Source organism: Mugil cephalus, chromosome 19 (assembly GCF_022458985.1).
Source record: "Mugil cephalus isolate CIBA_MC_2020 chromosome 19, CIBA_Mcephalus_1.1, whole genome shotgun sequence".
Lineage (NCBI taxonomy): Eukaryota > Metazoa > Chordata > Actinopteri > Mugiliformes > Mugilidae > Mugil > Mugil cephalus.
Genome location: NC_061788.1, coordinates 13,167,121 through 13,186,833, shown reverse-complemented (window position 1 = coordinate 13,186,833; position 19,713 = coordinate 13,167,121). Strand labels below are relative to the sequence as shown.

Sequence of the window (19,713 nt, the reverse complement as noted above, 5' to 3'; positions counted from 1 at the left end):
GGTCAAAGTCTAGGGAAAAAAAAAACAAATAAAAAAAATTCTGCAGCCATGTCTCCTCGTCGTTTGCTTCCCGGTTACTTTGCCATCGATTCTCTTGGAAGATTTATTTGTCCTTTTTAGCTCCATCATTTATTAGATTCCTCAAGGGAAGGCCCTCCACCTTGAAGTGCTTGAAAAGGTCATCGATAACAATCATTTCTTCTAGGTTTATTTTAGGTTTATGAAGTCGACCATCTATCCGGGGATATGTTTATTTCTCTCTCTTTTCTGGCGTTTCTTTAAACCCGTACCTCGTTCTCCTTCAGATATTTTCATTAACGAGGAAAACGTACCAGCGCTGTTGAAGCCGCAGCCCAGGAAGAAACCTCTGACCTCCGGCGCCTCTCCCATCAGCGGCTTATGGTCAGCTGTGAAGGACTCTGAAACACAAACAGAAGACTGAATAGAATTTACCACAGAGGTGATGTGATTATAACACTTGCTGCAACAGCTCTAATGACATTCAGAATGTTTATTCAACATTTTAGATTGGTCTCCAGATCTCGTTTTAAGCCGTTGCTATTGAACTAATACTAGATAAAACTCGTACTGTTGTTTCATAATGCCAGCATCCAGAGGGGTGAATTATTTGTGGATTTTGTCTCAGTGAACAGCCTGGACATGTTAGTTGGGAAGCGTGAGGAGGCAATTTCTACCTTTTTTATATGCTGTGTATTAGCTTGTTTGTTAAGATTAAAAAAAAGGGCAACCTTTCATTTATCAACTATATTTGTTCTGAGTTTGGAGGTCTCCCACTGATTGTGCCGCAGTGAAGCTAAACAGGCTTTGTGTGCGCTTAGTAAACACCTCTTTACCCTTGAACGTGTTAAAAACAAAAAAAGGGTTTGAGGTGTAGTTTTGGAGACACTGAAAGGTTTGACACAGCTGAGTAACAAAAGTGTTACTTTCCAATAAGTAATATGAAATAATAGTTTAAGAATACTTCTGACAACTTACATAAATATACATACATATGGGCTTAAGTCAGTTTATCTGGGATAATATACAATTCTGTGTCTATATCCTGGATTCACTTAGTCCTCTTTTGTGTTATGTAGACATTCAGGGAATATTAAATGATTTTACAATAAGGATAACAGATTTGAGCTCTGCAATGAAGTTTCCACAGGACACTACAGCAGGTAGATGTTGAGGTTTGACTTGCTGCATCATTTTTAAAGGCAAGCTACCGTTCAGTGTTCATGCATTTATTGCACATACTGCTATCAAGTTCAATAATTATTAAAAAGAAAAAAAAAACTAAATGAACCTTAGGTTAATTGTGCTGCTAAATTGCTGGAACTGACTAGTCATGCACCTGTAATTTACACCACCTGAAACACTAATTAAACCCCATATAAGCCCAGCAGGTGCATAAATACATCAGTACTATAATTATCCCATTGAACTGATGAGAAAAAGAAGGAGCCCCAGGTTCAAGCAGTTCCTCCAGCCCCATTGGAGCTTAAATACACACACGCACACACGCACACACACACACACGCACACACGCACACACGCACACACGCACACGCGCACACGCGCGCACACGCACACACGCACACACGCACACACGCACACACGCACACACGCACACACACACACGCACACACACACACACACACACACACACACACACACACACACACACACACGTCAATTATCTGGAATATACACACACAGGATTGTGTTATTATACGCGTGAACACGCTCATCAGAAACATTTGATTACTTGCTAGATACGTCAAAACAAAACTTGGCTCATCTACTTAAATGTGTCACGTAACTAAACCCACAGAGGATGTGAACTAAACAGAGATTTTTTTAATTTTCCTTTTCTTTATATCTCCTTTTTTCATGTATACCTACTCAGGCTTTCTGTGCGTGTGTGTCTGTCCTACTCCAGGACTCACAAAATCATCCCGTCTCTCCAAACAGCTGCATTGCGCCACAATGATGAAAAATGCAATTCAGTTCGGAAACCGCGCAGCACAGCTACAGACCCGCTCCGTCGTCCCGCTTGGCGACACAATATCACCCGCGCAGGGAAGTCGGGCTTGAGCTAATCAAACCATCTCATTCTACAAACATGACACATAGCCTGCTAGTTTGGGTATTCATGAGTGAGTTGTGCAGTGAGGGAGCACTGAATGAGACATTTCACAGACGGAATATACAGTATTTCACTTTTAAATTTGAATGTGTCCAATTTAAGAAGTGTCACGAAAGTTTCTTGTTCCCTGGTGGCACGCATAATGGTGGAAGGATTTTGCAGGAAGTGCTCAGGGGATTTGCTCGAAAGCGAATGCTTCTGTGGAAGCGGTGCTGGTATGTTGTTAAGAAGTAAGTCTGTTTACACAGTCACGCTGTGGAAACCTGCATCAAATCTAGGTATAAAGAGCAACCCATAATAATAAATGTTAGTGGATAAGCTTGTGTTTGTTATTATTGTTGGTGATAGTGCGACAGTAGGCTGTAGAAATGATGGAAGCGCAACTGTGTGTTTGTGTACCTGGCCCACAGACGGTGGACTTGATGCCAGTCTGCTCCAGGACAGGAACTCTGTTGATTGCACCCTCGATATGCTGCATGAACACATCCCAGTCCAGGTCGAAGAGGCTGAAGGCAAATTTATCAGACACCTGGGAAATAAAACACATAAGGAAACGGGACTTATTTAGTTAATTTATTCATTAAACACTCACAGCACGAAAGTGCAATTCTTGCGTACGGGCGCACCCGTAAGGCTGTACCCAGTAGTGTGTACAGTTGGAGCAGTGGGCGGTTAGGTGCTTGCTCAGGGCACCACAGCCATGGACATGGCGGGAGGCGAAACTGTGACCCTTCGGCCCCCGAAGCTGCACCTCTAACCATGACTCTACAGCTCGCAATTTTTTTTTTATTCCAAATGAAATGGGATGAATTTCATTTTATTTGAATCTTTGCTCTTTTTCCGGTCATTTCTTCCTCGTTATTGTTGTCGAGAATTTAAAATGTGACTGTAGACAGCCGAGACTGTGCCAGCGCTGATGCATCCTGTAGCTATCTGCTAAATCGACTCTTTCTCACCAGGGAAACATCTGTCAAATCACACCATTCCCTCTCAGTTCCCGGTCCAAGCTTTAATTTGCTCCCATCTGGAGCTCCGCAACTCCCTCCTTGCCAGCTGGGCCAAAGTGCAGCGTTGAGCGCGGACCGCCTCGCCTTAAAACTCTCCCCTCCTACACTAATCAGTCATGTATTTCTCTCTGTGTAATTTGGCACAGATGGGTCTTGCTCCTATTTCTTCATGTGTCAGGGGGCGACAGCTTTCCTGATTCATAACGTACTAAAAAGAGAGACCACAGCGTACTTTCTGAAATGCAAAACTTGATTTTTTAAGTTGGAACTTTAGAGTTAAGAAAAAATCTTGAGGGCACACTGGAGGGAGTTTCTGTGTCTTCTCAATTAGTGCAAGCTGCGACGCTTTCATTTTTGATTAAGGCTCAAATGTCACACGGATGTGTGTGAGGACACAAGCTGCTTTCATGCAAAGAGAGAGTTCAGCGTGGTTACCGACACTCTGCTGGAGCATCGGAGGAGCGCTCTTTGTCCTACACACCACACTTCCCCTGATCCCTCCCAAACCATCAATCCCGCTCATCTTCACTCACTAGGCATCTTCTATTCTCTCCGTCTCCCTGCTAATTCTCCTCTCTGTATCTCCTCTTTCTTGTTCCATCCGCCTCGAGACATCAAAGCAGCGGAACGAGAACAAAAGGAGCTGCTTCTGCACAAAGAAATCCTCTAAAATGTAAAACCACTGAGGGGACGGCAGACAGACAAGCAGCCAGACGGAAGGACGGAAAGAAAGTCCTGACGTCAGGATGACAGGCAAGAAGATACCATCAATAACCCTGCAAAAAAACAAATAAAAATATGTAATCCCTCTTATTTGCTTGTGAATAGCAGTGGTCCAGAATTAAATTGCACTGTAAGACCAGAGGTTTCAAGGAAATGATGAATAAATCAAGAAGGAATCCATGGGGAGTGAGAAGTCCAACATCAGGACAGAAAACAAGGCAGAGAGGCGTGTCACCAAAGCAGCCAGCACACTTAACAAACTGCTCTTAAGACTTGGCCTGGAGAGAAACTAAATATCCGTTAACACCAAGACCACTTGCCAGCTTAAAGGCATTTAAAAAGATCCATTTCCAAAGTCACCCTCCCCCATTTAAGGAGCCTGTCTTTGCTTGGAACAACTACCTGTACAATTATCTTTTATAGCTGCCAAAGCACTGCTTGAATCATTGGTCTTCAAATTTCAATATTTTATCAAAATACATGCTCCAGTAAATGTGGTTTTACCTACAGTTGAGCAAAAAATGCTTGTTTTGTTATAGGGGGTGCTAAAAGTACAGGATCATTAAAATCAAATGGGGTTTATCCCCTTTGGGGCATGCATAAGTTTATACTCATCAATCTGAAATGAATTTAAAAATGAAGTATGTGCAGTAGTGGGCAGGCAATGAGACATGGAAGAGTTCATGATGGATGACAATACAGTACTGGGCGCTTTTCTATAATAACTTTCCACTGAAAAAAAAAATGAAATGGCACGATGTTTGATCTTTTCTTTACACAAGCCAAGGGATTTTTAGTGTGAGTTCAGTATTAGTTTTCAGTACTGATAACTTTTTGATATTGTGTGTGTGGACTTTAGTCTGACCTGAATTTGATACCCAGACTTTCCCACAAAACCAACCAAAGATGGTGAATCCATATCTTCTCTTTCCATTTAGTATACTGACAATGCACCGTCAGAGAGACTATTATATTCATTTTTTCGCTTTTTCTATCTGCAAAAAGACATTTTTGGAAATAGGGTTTTTATTTTTATTGCAGAGTTGGATCTGATACCATGTCCATGTCAAAGTTACAAAAATGAGGTGCATTGCACAAATAAGGCAGTTTGTGGTAGTATACTGACTGGTTTCACACAAAAATACAGCACATTTGAATTATCGATTACTTACAAATTGCAGTTTACAAACATCATGATTGTAATTTATGCCACAATTACAAAAAAAATGATTAAAAAATATATTTATCTCCCTTCATCTGCTCCCATTTTTTTTCTTTTAGAGTGAACTTGTATAGATCTTCATGTCAGTTTAAAAATGACGAAATATTATTTAAAGAATTATAAGAATTATAAGATTGCAGTCTTGCTACCTGTGTTATTAATTACAGGTTGTGTAGTCTTTGTTATTAAATATTTTCACAATCTTTTTCTTTAACTGTCTTAGGACGAACTGCAAATTTCCTTGTCTTGCAAAATTACCTTTTAAAAATCTAACAATTCTCTCCCCCCACTGACTACCATTATTTTTTTCCCCTTAAAATAAGGTCAACCACATGGGTTGGACTTATGTGCCTATTAACTCAACCGCCTGTTGATGAAAGGTATTGGTAGGCTAGTTGTTTCCCCTACTTCCATTCTTCATGTCAAAACCAAGACTGGTTCTGTAGCAGTCTCTTACAGACATCATACCATAAATGTCATAAAGCCAATAAGCACATTTCCCAAAATGTCAAGCCTTACTTTTACATTTTGCTCATAATATTTAATTTTGTTTTTACTGAAAATTTATCATTTAAGCTCCCTTTACTATTACCGGAACAGATTTTACATCTGGATAAGGCATTAATGCAGCAAGAGATTAAAGACGCCATAACTATGCTTCAAGGTGGGAAATCACCTGGCCCAGACGGCTTCCAGTGAGTTTATTTAAAGTTTTCTACACGGTTAACTCCTATCTTAGTGGCCATATACGCCATATCAATGTCCTTAGGACATTTACCAGCCACTTTGAATCATATACTGTACGTATACTACTGGTAAAAAAAGACAAGGACCAACTAGAATGCGAATCCCATAGGCCCATTTTGCATTTAAATGCTGATGATAATATTTCAGCTGAGGTACTATTGTGCCATTTGGAGACTGTTTTATTTAGTATTATATCCCCAGATCAGACAGGTGTCTTCAAGCATATGTACGTTTTTTTTTTTTTTAATAATATTCAACATAATATATACCCCCTGTCAATCTGCTTCTGAATGCATCCTATATATAGATGAAGAGAAAGCATTTAAAAAAAATCAGATTCAATTACATCATCTTATATTTGCAACAATAAAGAGCCATGCCTACATAAGGACTTCCTGTATTGAGCAAAAAGGGGAGGTGGGATGACCCTCCCTAATTTCTGACTATATTACTGAGCTGTTCTCTTATTCACATTACCATCTAGAGAAGAACTGCCCCACCTGGGTAAAGATGGAAGCATTTTCTTGTCTCCCTCTCTCTACATCAGCTCTGTTTGGGGAGCCACTGGCTTTAATTAATAGTGGGTGCATTTAAAAATAACCCAGTCATTAACCACTCACTGCAGATTCGCTCTCAATTCAGGAAAAAAAAAAAAAAAAAAAAAAAAAATCAATCTAAGCGATACCTGCCTTTCTAGCCCGATAGCATCAAATCATCAATTCACACCCTCAACAACTGATAAAGTGTGTAATGTGTGGTTCGAGAGTGGCCTTAGGGGTTTTAATGAACTTTTTTATAAACAACATATTTGCCTCTTTCACACAACTAACCAAAAAATGTAATATGTGGAATTCAAATCACCCAAGGCATGTATGGATTGATAATTATATTAAAAGCGTCATACCACAGTTCCCTAATAAACCTCCAACTACAGTAATGGATCATATTATGTCTCATGACCCAATCAGCAAAAGGTACAATTACACGCATACTTTGATTTCCAGTATAGACTCCTCTTCCCTCTCTAAAATCAATAACCTATGGGAGCAGTATCTCCAAACACTAAATGATGAAATGTGGATCAAGGCTTTAGAGGGGGTGAACTCATCATCAATGTGTGCTCGACACGATTCAGTTTAAATATTGACAGGTGTAAGCTAACGGATGCAACGTGGATCCACATGTTTTGCTTATGTCCTAGTGGGGAAGGATTTTTGAGGGGTATTTCTGAAGCCCTCTCCCTCATAATAGAAATTTCAATTGCCCCAAATTCCCTGACATCAATATTCGTGAAGGGCTACAACTCTTCCTCCACCGTTAGCATGTCGCCTGATTTTCTTGAGGTTGTAGGAGGCTGCCCCACCCACAAACTCCCACTGGATAAGGGATGTGCTGATGAACCTAGAGAAAATTAGGTACATGCTACATGACTCTGAAAAGAAATGTTATAATACACCGAAGGCTGTCCTATTATTCTTTGACAAACCAACCACACAATAACAGGAATAACTAAAGGACTTGTCGTTTTAGATCAATGACATTATTCCAGATAGGGCTATTGATGTTCCGGGTGCTGACCATGGTTCCCCTACGATGTGACTTTTTATGTCAATATAACTCGATGCCATTGCTGCTACTGTGAGTCGCAGGTGATCTTACTCCAGTAATAAGCAACCCTAGTTGCTGCGGATGTCTTGCTGAACAATCATAATTGATACTACCACCCCTGTGGAGGCCGAGATGAACATTACTAAGCGAAAAACGGGGTGGAGGGAGTTCTGGGTCGGTGGGTGGTGTTTATATGTGTGTTTTTGTAAGCAATGTAAAAAAAAAAAAATCAATGAGGAGAACTTTGAAAGACAGAAAAAGGATTATTTAGAAAGAGGCTTGCTTCTGATATTGCTAGAATAAATTATCTGCATACTCTGTGGGAAAGATTCATGAACGCACACGGAGAGATTTATGAGCAATGTTATGAATGCATTCTGACCTCCTAGCTAATACAGTTACAGCACAGAGAATAAATAAGAGATGAGGTCAAAATGACACAGAACAAGAAGCATATAAACAGGATTAAAGTTTATTCAGCCTCCTAATTGAAGTATTAGATTTTTTTTTTTTTTTTTTTTTTTTTTTTTTTTTTTTTTTTAAGTGAATCCAGACAGACGTTATGTCATGCTGCTCAGCTAGGCACACAGACGGTCAATACATGAGGCTTCTCAATATCAGAGCCACTGACAGGGAGGGAGAAGGTTAATCATTAGTAATATTCAAGCTTACCTCATCCCAGAAGATGGGATTCTGCTCGTAACCACCCACGGAGAGGGCGTCACCTTGGAGGCGCAGGTACACCGACGCGTCGTGATCCCTGACATTTGGCATGTTCTGGAGAGGTTAAAGTGGAAAGAATTAGTCCGCAAGTGGTTAGGTAAGGTTTGTCCAGTTACACTTGAGGGGACTGTGTATGTAAATGGCTGCAATTCCTAAATCTTCCCTCAAAATTGGACATGGACGCTTTAAGATTTGACTTTGAGACAATTATATAACAATAACTTGAGTATGTCTCAGTAAATAGCTAAAATAATAAACGATAATACTGCAGACAACCAAACTCATATGGACAGAATAGTATGATAAATTATTTGGCCTTTAAATTTTTTAAATGACCATGGTAAGCTCCAGGAGCTTTAATCTTTATCTACAAAATGAATGTGACTGTAAAATATTTCTTCAAAATTCAAAGACACAGTGTCAGGCAAGAAACACAGATGAAGCCATAACATTAGGATCACATTTCTAATATTGTGTAGGTCTCCCTTGTGCCTCCAAAACGGTTCTGACTCGTTAGAGAATGGACATGGGCCTTCTGGGGGTGTCCTGTGGCAGGATGGTGTTAGAGGTTGTGGGGGGTGGGAGGGGGTCTTTGCATCCAATGGGTTGAGTTGAGGGGCTTCTTATTGTAGTGCACCCCACAGAAACTTGATCAGTTTAGGATCTAGTGAATTTGGAGGCCAAGGTCAACACCTTGTGCCATTTTTCATGTTTCTTCTTGTTCCTGAACTACTGGGGACGGCTACTGCCATCAAGGAGTGTCATTGCTATGGGGTGGGGGTGCCTGGTCTGGTCTAGGTGGGTGGTACATGTCTAAGTAACATCCACATGAGTGCCACTTCCAAATGTTTCCCAGCAGAACATTGTACTGTCACAAGATGGTCAATGTGTTGTTAATATGGTTTTAATGTTGTGGCAGATCGGCGTATGAAGCTGCTTCAGTAACAATGTAACAATGGATATTTTCACTGTTAATTTCACCATACAAGTTATTTTGAAACGAATAGCAGAAGGAAACCAAGACCAAGAAGACCATCATAAAAAATGTGTGAGTAAGGTGAAACAAAAGTGCTTTACTCCACTGTAGCTTTCCCACTCAACGCACATTCTCATGTGCCGTACACTGAAGAGGGAATACAATACAGAACAGAACAACCATACAAATCTTTACAGCGCAACTGGCAGACAGCATGACACACCTCAACTAACAAGAGCGTTTCTCTACGAATCACATCTCAGCTACTGATGTACCATGAAATTATCTTTTAAAGAATAAACCAGCAGAGATTCATTCATCCCTGTGTGTGTCGGTTTACATTCATGCAGAAGTGTTCAGTGAAGAGCCACACTTTGTTGTCTCATCCGTATCCTTTCTGTCATGAGGGCTTTTTCTTTCTAGAGTCAAATGGCTTTCCGGGTATGAAACCAAAATACCAGCGAACAAGCTGACATTTCAAAAACGGCTCGCCGCGAATAATAAAAGCCAAACTGTTCCTTTCCTCCGCACTCAGTCTGGCAGCTTACTCCATGTGATCGATACTGAACACTGAGCACTACGCTCTATCCTCCATGTGCACATACATACACACAGATAAAAACATCTATCACTGTACCACAGCAGTTACTCTGGTGGTATTTTGAAAATTTACAGCCTTCCTGTCAGACACTTCCAGACAGACACGCGGTCAGCATGAAATGTTTGACCTGACAAGTTGCACACTCCCGCGGAACAGATTTCCCGATGACACCAGAGCGTGCGAGTGTGTCACTTTGCTTTGTCTGTGGGCCGACGTCGCTGAACATGATGAAGCAGTAATGCTGGTTAAGCTCCTCTTAAACTACATAGCACAGGGAAGCTCTGACAGCTCGCCTGAAACCACCAGCCTCTAGAGGGTGAGCGCAGTCACGCCTGAGTACGCTAACAAAGACTCACAACCGTGCACACAAGCCATGTCAGACAGTGTGTTGTGGAGTGGATGCACAACACACAGTAGAGTCCTCGGCATCAACCTCCTATTTTCACTTCACACAAACAAGCATCTCATTCCAGTCTGGACCATTATAGGCTGAAATCTGTTTGGTCACAGTGCCCCCTCTTGATCAAATTAGTCTATTACAGACAAAAAAAAAAAATAATAATATCATGAACATTAAGTTGAATTTGAGTTGAGGCTGAAGGGTCCATTAGCCCTTTTAATGACATATAATATTTTATAACAAACAGTAATAGTGAAATGATCATGATACACAGGTATCGCCATTATGATTTCTCTGCCCTGAAACCTTGGAAACATCAAGCTGCTTCGCCATATTATAAAAACATTAAAATTAACACTGATTATTGGGAAAAGGAAGCAATGTATGAGTCTGTATGAGTGAAAGAAGTAGACAAATGACAGAAATATTGCTTTAGAAATGTGCTGCCTTTTCCATTTAACAACGTCTTGCACTGACGACACTAGGGGTGGGAAAGAAAATGTCGATATGGCAATATATCGCGATGTTTTTTCACCCAACAATATCGATTTTAAAAGTCATGTCTTTGGGCTGATTGTGAACGACTTCCACCCCTCCACCACCACTTTTTCTGTGCAATAAATTGGAAATGGATCATCTGGATTAACATTGTTTTTTTGACTCAGTTTGTCCAATGAATTATCACTGCCAGCTGATGTACATATACACAACGTGTATTTTAAGCCGCATTAAACATTTCTCAGTGAACTATGTAGAATATTGCAATATATCGCAGAATCATAATATTGCAATAATGCATCGTATCGTGACTCAAGTATCGTGATACGTATCGTATCGTGAAGTCCTTGCCAATGTTTACTCTCACTTCGATATATGTTAATGGAATGACCAGAGGTTTAAAATACTCTTTCTCCTCATCCCACATATATGCTGACAAAACAAACACTAAATAAACTTGCAAGTGAAGAAATTAATTTTCTTTCAGGTTACAATTTAACAAAGAGATAAAATAAACCCCAAAATAAATTATTAAAATTATATTTTTTTCTGTAATCTACATCAACCAGGCATAGTAATTGTTCTTTACTTCTTTTGTCTATGGTTTTAATGTTGTGGCTGATCCGTGTACACCAGTGATGCTCAGGATGCCACGTGGCTCTTAGATCCTGATCATTTCATTCATATAAGTGTTCTCTTGTGTTTTTATTTATGCACATCTCTCTGAATTTTGAAAGAGGAATCCTTCCTCAGTTATTCTTCCTTTGTTTTTTTCTCTAGAATCGATGCTCTGGAGGCAGATGGTGTTGGACACTGTGCACACTGTAAAACCCATTGGGGCACATTTTGAGATACTGCGCTATGAGTTATAAAGAACACATACTCAACAAATTACAGTCCTACCTGTATGCCTTCGATCCTCTCTGTCACCACGTAGGCATGATGCATTGCGATGAGAGGAACCTTGACTCCAGCCATGTCTCCCAGCTTGGTGGCCCACACACCTGCAGGTACACGGAGAAACAAGCATGCCACCTGCAGCTGTAGACTACACCAGAAATTGATTTTTTTTTTCTTTTTGCAATCTCACCTGCGCAGTTCACCACACAAGGTGTCTCTATGGTCCCATGGGGGGTCTCAACCGCCTTCACCTTCTTCACCCCGAGGTCGTCTGTTCGCACTTGAATACCAGTTACAGGGCAGTTCTCGATCACCTGATTCAAAGGGGACACGATGTTTACTGAAATGCTGATACATTCCACTCTACTGAACCAACAACTCTTGTTTGACTATTTAGCCTTAGTTGTTACAGTTGAAACTGGGACGGTATTTTTGGAGGTCTTCGCTTGCTCTCTAGCACCCATGGAGAGTCAGTTACCACGGTGATCCACAAAAAGTAACCACTATTACAAAAAAAAGGCAGTGGTGTGGACCCAACTTTTTTGTAATGAAAGTACTGACCATCTTAAAAACAAAGTGAGCATATAGACTAGCATGATGATGATATGCAGCACGTTTCGTCTCTGCCAGTCAAGCCCTTTTCTGTTCGAAACGGCAATTAATGGTTAGCTGTGCACAAGGTTGAGGCTTGGCAATGTACACTCTCTTGTTCAGATAAGGGTGCCATTTTTAGACTGCACACAGTTAAGACAACAGCTCATGAAAACAGGTGACTGGGCGAATTTGCAGTAACTACACGCTGCTGGCTAATGAAGGTATGAAAACAATTAATGCAACGTACACCTGCAAAACAACTTTCGCCCTGATAAAATGCCATTCTAAAAATAGTAAATCAAAATTTGCAAAGCCTTCCAATAGACCAACTGAAATGCAATTACACGGACTGTATCATATGCTATGCGCTGTAATCCATATCCATGGCTAAAATAGAACAAACCGATCTAACAAGACTAGAATTACCACCACTAGAATTACTACCACCACAAATTCTTGAGGTATGACCAAGTATGTATTTGTGGGATCTACAGTGACAAGACATTTCTTTGAGATGTTTCTGAGATATCACATTCACAAGATTAGATTGAACCCGAAAAAAAATAGCACCTCTGACCACAGCTGGGGTCAGAAGAGCAGCACATAGAAATTAGCAGGTTACCATGGCTCCCCTGGCAGAGGCCGCTCTGGTTAGGGTGGTACAGGTTCCCGCGGGGTCCATGGTGCCATCTTTTGGGACGTACAGCGTTCCGTACAGATCATCCACGTTCATCAGAGGATACAGATCCTTGGTCTCCGCAGGCGACAGGACATGGGACTCGATTCCATAAACTTTACCAAGCTAGAGAAAAAGGAGCGGGTGACTTGTTATAGAGGTTTTGAATTTACTGATTAAAGAGAAACCATTTTTTTTTAAATGTGCATATGGAGTCTGACAGGACTTTAAATCTTTTGTTTGCTTAGCATTGTTGCGGGTACAACAAAGTGCAGGTTCTTTCACAATAAAACCTCCAAAGCCACAGAGTTCATAATTTTTCCTCCTGTGAAGCAGCTGCAGGAGGTGCCGCGTTATCTGAGGCTGTAAAGCGCCATGTCATTAATGAAGTTTTTATCAATGTGTGCTGATGTGGACATGCTTTGTAGTCTTTTGTTGTGGCTGGACTAGTTTTACAAATGTGCGTTGGTAATGTGATGTTTCAAGTGGACTTTGAACACATATAATCGAGGCACACAGCGAAGTCTTTCCCGCTAATATGCCACCTCCTTGTATTAAGCGATTAAAATTCCAATTGGCTTTGCATTTAAAAGTCATTAAGTGCTGCAGGAGCAGGTTAAAATCTGTTCCATGTAGCGCTTCATTTGCCTGAGTGGGAGAATCTGTGCTGCACACCCATCATGTTTAAATGTGCTGTTCTGTGATATCCAATGAGTGCAGAGTTCATTACCTCAATAATGCAATTATTTAGATTATTTATGACCCATTACTCATTGACAGACACATATAGTACATTTACATACAGACACATCAAGGACATTGTACACACTGTACGCGATTAACTGCTGTCACAGTGATACCACTTCTGTCTCAAGTCTTCTTATGTGCTTGAAAAAAAAAAAAAAAAAAACTTCTAGCAGTTATTGCCAGCTACTTTGTAGTGGACTCAGTGACACCTGTTGCTACGGAAACCATTTAAAGCTATATTAACCAAATCTTATGGCAGTAAATGCCGTATAAAACTGCCAAAAAAGCTGAATATAGCTTTGTGGCATTTCTTCTGACTGACATTTAGGTGGGCAGAGATAAGATACACCAATCAGGCATAACATTATGACCACCTTTCTAATATTGTGTAGGTCTCCCTTGTGCCTCCAAAACAGTTCTGACTCAGCAGAGAATGGACATGGGCCATTTATTGTGAGTGGGGGACCTCTAGGTCCTATGGGGTGAGGGGAGGGACTCTGTGGATCAGGCTTGTTTCAGAGCACCCCACATATACGTGATCAGTTTGGGATCTAGTGAATTTGTAGGCTATATAAACACCTTTGTTTTTGTTTTGTTTTTTAGGTTCCACATGAATGCAAGTTTCAAAATTTTCCTAGCAGGACATTGTATTGCCACAAGATGGTCAATGTTATCTACTTTACATTTTTCTGTTCTATTCTCCTGTAAGTGGTTTTAATGCTGTGGCTGACTGGTATGCATTTCTAAGAAAATATTTTTTCTTAAAGTTGGTCTGTGTTAGTCCTTTGGTCCCCTCTCACCCAATGACAGCTGGGATAGGCTCTAGTCCCCCCAGGAGTTATAGAAAATGAATGACTGAATTAATGAATGACTGAATGGCCGATCAAATACTTTAGGCAGGCTTTATGCGTTGATGGACAGAAAAGTAACAACCATCATACAAGTCATGTGAGCACCTTAGAGTCGAATTCATTCACCACAGAATGGCTCCGTCTCATTGTAGGAATGTCCACTTAAGTGAAGAATTATTCTTGATCCGTATCAGTTCAAACTTCCCCATAATGAAATAAGGGCTACGTCAGACAATAGCAAAGCCCTTCATTCATACCAAAATCCTTTTTAGACAAATCTTTTGCCCCATGATATCTTTAAATCTCTCGTCCGAATCACACAGCTATTCTGTCCTCACTTACCGACATGAGGCGCTTGTATTCGTCCAGTCTCTGCTTGTTGGAAGCAATGAAGAGTCCCCCATTCTGGATCCAGCCTGTGTGGAGACCCGTCTCCTCCTCCAGGTCTTTGCTGATCACATTCCTGGTGTGGGCCAAGAGCTCCACCTCAACATCGCTGGGACGGAGCTGCCACAGCAGGCCTGGTAAAATGACCTTAGACATAAGATTCTTGCGTACAGAATGTGGGCACTCGTGCTCACTTGGGGTGTTACGTGCATGGGATGGGAAATTGGGATGCTACAATTTTAGCATGCATCATGCCAGGTAAATACACACGCCATAATAGCCGTCCACACTCCTACAGCTTCTTACCTGCGGTGTGCCAGGTGGTGCCAGCAGTCAGTCTGTCTCTCTCCAGCAGAACTACGTTGGTCAACCCCATTTTAGCCAGGTGGTAGATGGTCTGACAGCCTAGACTGCCTCCTCCAATCACCACCACATCGGCAGACCTGAGGCAGGTGACAGGTAACTGCAGATTAGGTTAGCTAAACTAAGGGACTGAAAACAAGAGAAAGGCAAGGCTGAAATCTATGAAAGTATAACAACTGACACATTGTTGACACACAGTTTAATCTGTGCGGCAACACAACCGCAAAAGATACTTTGTTTCCCTCCTCTTCCAGTCTTTATACAAAGCTAAGCTAACTGTCTAATAACTGTAGCATTTAAGAACTTAAACTGTCTCATATAAACTTTTGTTGCATAAAATTAAAAAGAAAAATGCCAACATTTTTACTACTTACCTAAAGAATTATACAAATATTTCAAAGTTATGCCAGGTTATAAAGTGACCATTAGATTATTCCTCCACCAGCTGCTGCTTTTTCACAATCATGTGCCAATCCAGTATCTTAATACGAGACCTCACGGGGATGCATTACTCCATCCACACATTAACCGAACCTGGGTAAAGGCTTAGTGGGTCCAGACGTGGCTCCGTCCTCCTGTTTGAGCGTCTTCTCATAGGGAACATTCTTTTCCTTGGTGGGCTCTGAGCTGTAGGACCGAGCGCTTGCCCGACACAAAGGAGAGAGGGGAGCCCGCGCTGCCAACACCACTCGTCGAACTGCGCTCCCAACGAAGGCCATGGCACCTGAGGACAGTCACAGACACATTGTACTGTGCAGAAAGTGTAAGGTGTTGGAGTGAAGTCATGCACAGTGCAACTTTTTCGAAAAAAGAAAAAGAAAGAAAGAAAAACACACGGCAACATTTTCTGGATGCAGAAAACATGTTAGGTGATTTAGCTCAAGTCATTCGACTCCAGTGATGACTTTATTTTGATTCAAGTGCCAGGGATTTCTACCAAGAAAGCACAAAGTCTACAGGTTGACTGCAAACTGAAAACACTCCCAAAACAATGACTAGACAGCAAAAACAAAATTCCTGCATGGAGATCAAAGTTCACAGAGTGGCACATATCAGAAAAGTGGTTGTCCCTATTGTGCATCAGGTTAAAGGTATTGTTTGCCGAGGCTTCAGGCACGTATCAGGTGAAACAAACGGCGAACTCCGTCACATTTAGGTACACAAATTAAAAAAAAAAAAAAAAAAAACTCACAAAAGACTTCCACAGAATATTGTTAGAATGTGAGCATACAGAGAAACGCCCATGTAATGGCAGTGCATGCGGATTAACGGGTTTGAGGAGTGTGTGGTTCATAATTATGAATCAGTTTGAAACATAAACAGTTTGACTCCATGAGAAAGATCTGAGAAAACGAGGCAACGAACTTATACACAACGTGCGTAAGAAACTACAGCAGGAGACAACAACTCAGACGTGGCTCGGCCCTGACTTCTCAGCTGTGTTGAGATTGTATGCGCGATAACGTATGGCCAAGACTTGAATGGACACACTCGGGCGTGAAAAAAATAAAAGGTGCCCTTAGCACCTAGTAACGTGGCATAACACGGCGCATGTGACCTTTCACACCAACTACAGCTCCGTGCAAAAGCATACGAGCCCCGCAAGCTGCACCACACGGTAACTTTAGCGCACGAGAATAGATCCACATGTACATTTTAATAGTTCCGGCTACTTACTGGCTGTAGCCGATAACGATGCAAGATCTAAACAAAACAAAAAAAAAAAAAAAAAAAAAAAAAACGAAGAAGCCCGAGTAGAGGAGGAAAATGGCCGAGTGGTTCTGCACACCAAAGGCAGATAGCGCTGCTGCCGTGCCCCAGGAGATGCAGTTAAACTGTCAGACTGAGCTGCAGCATTCAGCGGGAACCCAGCTGTACTTCCTGCTTTCACCCCTCCCCACGCCGTGTTATAGTAACACACACACACACATACGCACACAACGCAGTCAACGCAGGACAGGGCAGGCTGTCAGAAATTAAGTTAGTGAAATCGGATCAAATCAGTGGAAATGCCCTGCCAACGTTGTGCTGGACCACGGGACAATAAATAAATAAATAAAATATTATTGCATATTATATAATATTTCTAACATTTCTATTAATTGATAAACTAAAAAACTAAATAAATGAATGGAAATAATTGTGTTTGGTTGTTGCTGGAGGGATATTCGCGAGGATGTAGCATAGACACATGTGGAAAGACAAAAAAGAAACATACTTGGGGGTCTTTGTGTGCATGTGCAAGTATGTGCATTGTTTTTATTTATTTTTTTTTTTTAAATGTTCATTCCATCTGCAGAAGCAGAAAATGTCAATTTCTCCTGATGGAGTCCTAAATCTGTGTGTGTGTGTGTGTGTGCTGGGGGATGTCGGGGGCGCAGCTGCCGCTGAAACTCCTTTAGGCCCAGAAATCAAACCAAGCAGAAGTAGAACATCAGATTAATATAGAACATAATGTATGCCTATGTTCAGCTTCCTTTGCGAAAAGCATTACATGTAAAGTGGTGTTGCACTGCAAAGGAAGAGAAGAGAAGAGAGGGGAACCCAGCTTGCACCAGCATTATGAAACTTTATGCTCTGCAGTCCTGAGCCATATGCAGTCACTCTGCCTGCCAGTTGACCTCATGAGTCCACACCTCCTCGTCAGCAGCCAATCAGTGCTCAGAGTTTAGGCTCCCTCCTGTGACAGGAGCTTTAGTCTAGTTCAAACAGCCCTGAGCAGGACAGGAGCTGAATGTAGGAGCTGCAGCCTGTCCGTCTATCTTATGTGTGGGGTGTGTAATACTTTGCGTCTGAAACTAAGAAACAGGACAACAGTAAACTTTGAACTTTGTTGTATTCAGATCTCAGATCCTCAGATCTTTTTCATGCCGATGAGTTTATTTAGCACAGCACGTACACATACTGTGTACCATGTGCAAGCAGGTCTGCTATGCCTGCGCAAACACCCCAGCTATAAGCACATATGTACATGTGACTTCAGCAGCAACACATTCATTCTGATCTGTGACTTGATGATCCAGAGACAAATGACAGATCACTGGATGCATCAGCTAAGTGCACATCAGACTGATTAGTGCGTGTGCGTATGGCTCAGGGCTAAACGTGTGTGCACAGACATGTAACTGTGTGGGAAAAGCTACATTAAACTTGCCACAGTGCAGGCACCGTAGTGTTAGCTGAATAAACTAAAACACTTTACAGTGAGTGATACTTTTGTGTAAGTTAACAGTAGAGTTAAATATAAAGTTTGTTGCTGATATATTGATGTATTTAAAATTAAAAGAAAAGTATGAATGACAGAGGCAATTATCACATTCCAAAGCGGATTACATGTTCGTTCTTTTACATGCGTGGTTGTGGTTGTATTGGGGTAATTGCCACCATTTTAAGGTGCACAGGGGCTTTCCTCGAGCATGCATGCACACACAAAAGGACAGCAACTGTCATGCAACAGATGATCCTCTTAAGCTCTCAAGAAAAACACTAAAGCAATGTACAGTTCATAGAAGACACCTACAGGTGAATCACAGGTCTACTGCAGAAACTTGTAATAGCCCAAAAGAAAAAGACAGGATCAGACTAAAGTTTGCCAAGAAACACAAAGACAAGCCAGAAAAGTGCTGCGGCAAAGTGTTATTAACAGATAAGATCAAAATTAAACTTTACCAGAGTATATAAAAGACATAAAATGCTGGAGCAGCTGCAGCTGCTTCAGGAACTGGTCCACTTCTCTTAATGAATTACTTACCAACTACTTGCTAATAATTACAGAAGCTTGATGAAATCAGAGTGTACAAAACAAAATCTATGTGGCCACAACGCACAACACGCTGACTGTCCAGTCAATGCTTTTTATCAATTACAAAAACCGAAAGGTCTCAGATCGGCTGAGTAAGTCAACAGATTTAAGCTGCACTGAGTGTTTTACAGTGGATATAAAAAGTCTATATCTGCCTGAACTAATGTTGAGTTGAAGCAGCCACTGACGCTATCACAGTACCTAGCCCGTTTGGGTTCGAGTCTGTCAGGTTTTTACAAAAAAAAATGTTCCCTCACAGATTGTAAAACATTCCTATTTTTGTCCTTAAGCTGTTGATGATTTTGCAGAAAGAAGAAAGAACTGCGGCTCCTTTAATGTTGTTGCTCTTAACAGCCCTCCCGACCAGTTTTTCTTTTTGACTTCTGACAATGGACCATTGTCACGGTGTTCCATGGTAAATCTAAGGCCTTGGAAACACTTCTGAAGGCGTCACATTAGCAATATTTTTTCAATAGCAAGATCTACATCATTGCTCTGTAGGTTGTTTGTGGCCCATGACTCACATTCAACCAAGTGCAGACCAAAAAAAAAAAAAAAAAAAAGTTCAAGAACAGCTGACATTTATTTGGAGTCACTCAAGGTAACTTTAGATTAGGTAGAGTCTTTTAAAGCTTTATCATGTTTTATTTATTTATTTCTATGACGCGTGCCACAGTGCAGTAGGATTGCATATGTTGTATTTTCTTTTTTTAACTGAAGAAATAAAGTTCGGTGT

The 19,713-nt window shown here is 41.1% G+C and overlaps 1 protein-coding gene across 1 annotated transcript in view; it reads right to left on the bottom strand.

Moving 5' to 3' along the window:
• The window catches only part of sardh (sarcosine dehydrogenase), a 43,966-nt gene extending 26,902 nt beyond the window's left edge, over positions 1-17,064 (bottom strand). The window contains exons 1-10 of the mRNA XM_047569951.1: positions 16,853-17,064; positions 15,710-15,899; positions 15,119-15,255; positions 14,768-14,946; positions 12,774-12,953; positions 11,748-11,871; positions 11,561-11,661; positions 8,132-8,236; positions 2,552-2,681; positions 333-419 (exon numbers count right to left, since the gene is read on the bottom strand). Of these exons, the coding sequence (XP_047425907.1) occupies positions 333-419; positions 2,552-2,681; positions 8,132-8,236; positions 11,561-11,661; positions 11,748-11,871; positions 12,774-12,953; positions 14,768-14,946; positions 15,119-15,255; positions 15,710-15,894 (1,228 nt within the window). The 5' untranslated portion in view covers positions 15,895-15,899; positions 16,853-17,064. The remainder of the gene's footprint in view (positions 1-332; positions 420-2,551; positions 2,682-8,131; positions 8,237-11,560; positions 11,662-11,747; positions 11,872-12,773; positions 12,954-14,767; positions 14,947-15,118; positions 15,256-15,709; positions 15,900-16,852) is intronic.
• Between the last annotated feature and the right edge of the window lie 2,649 nt (positions 17,065-19,713).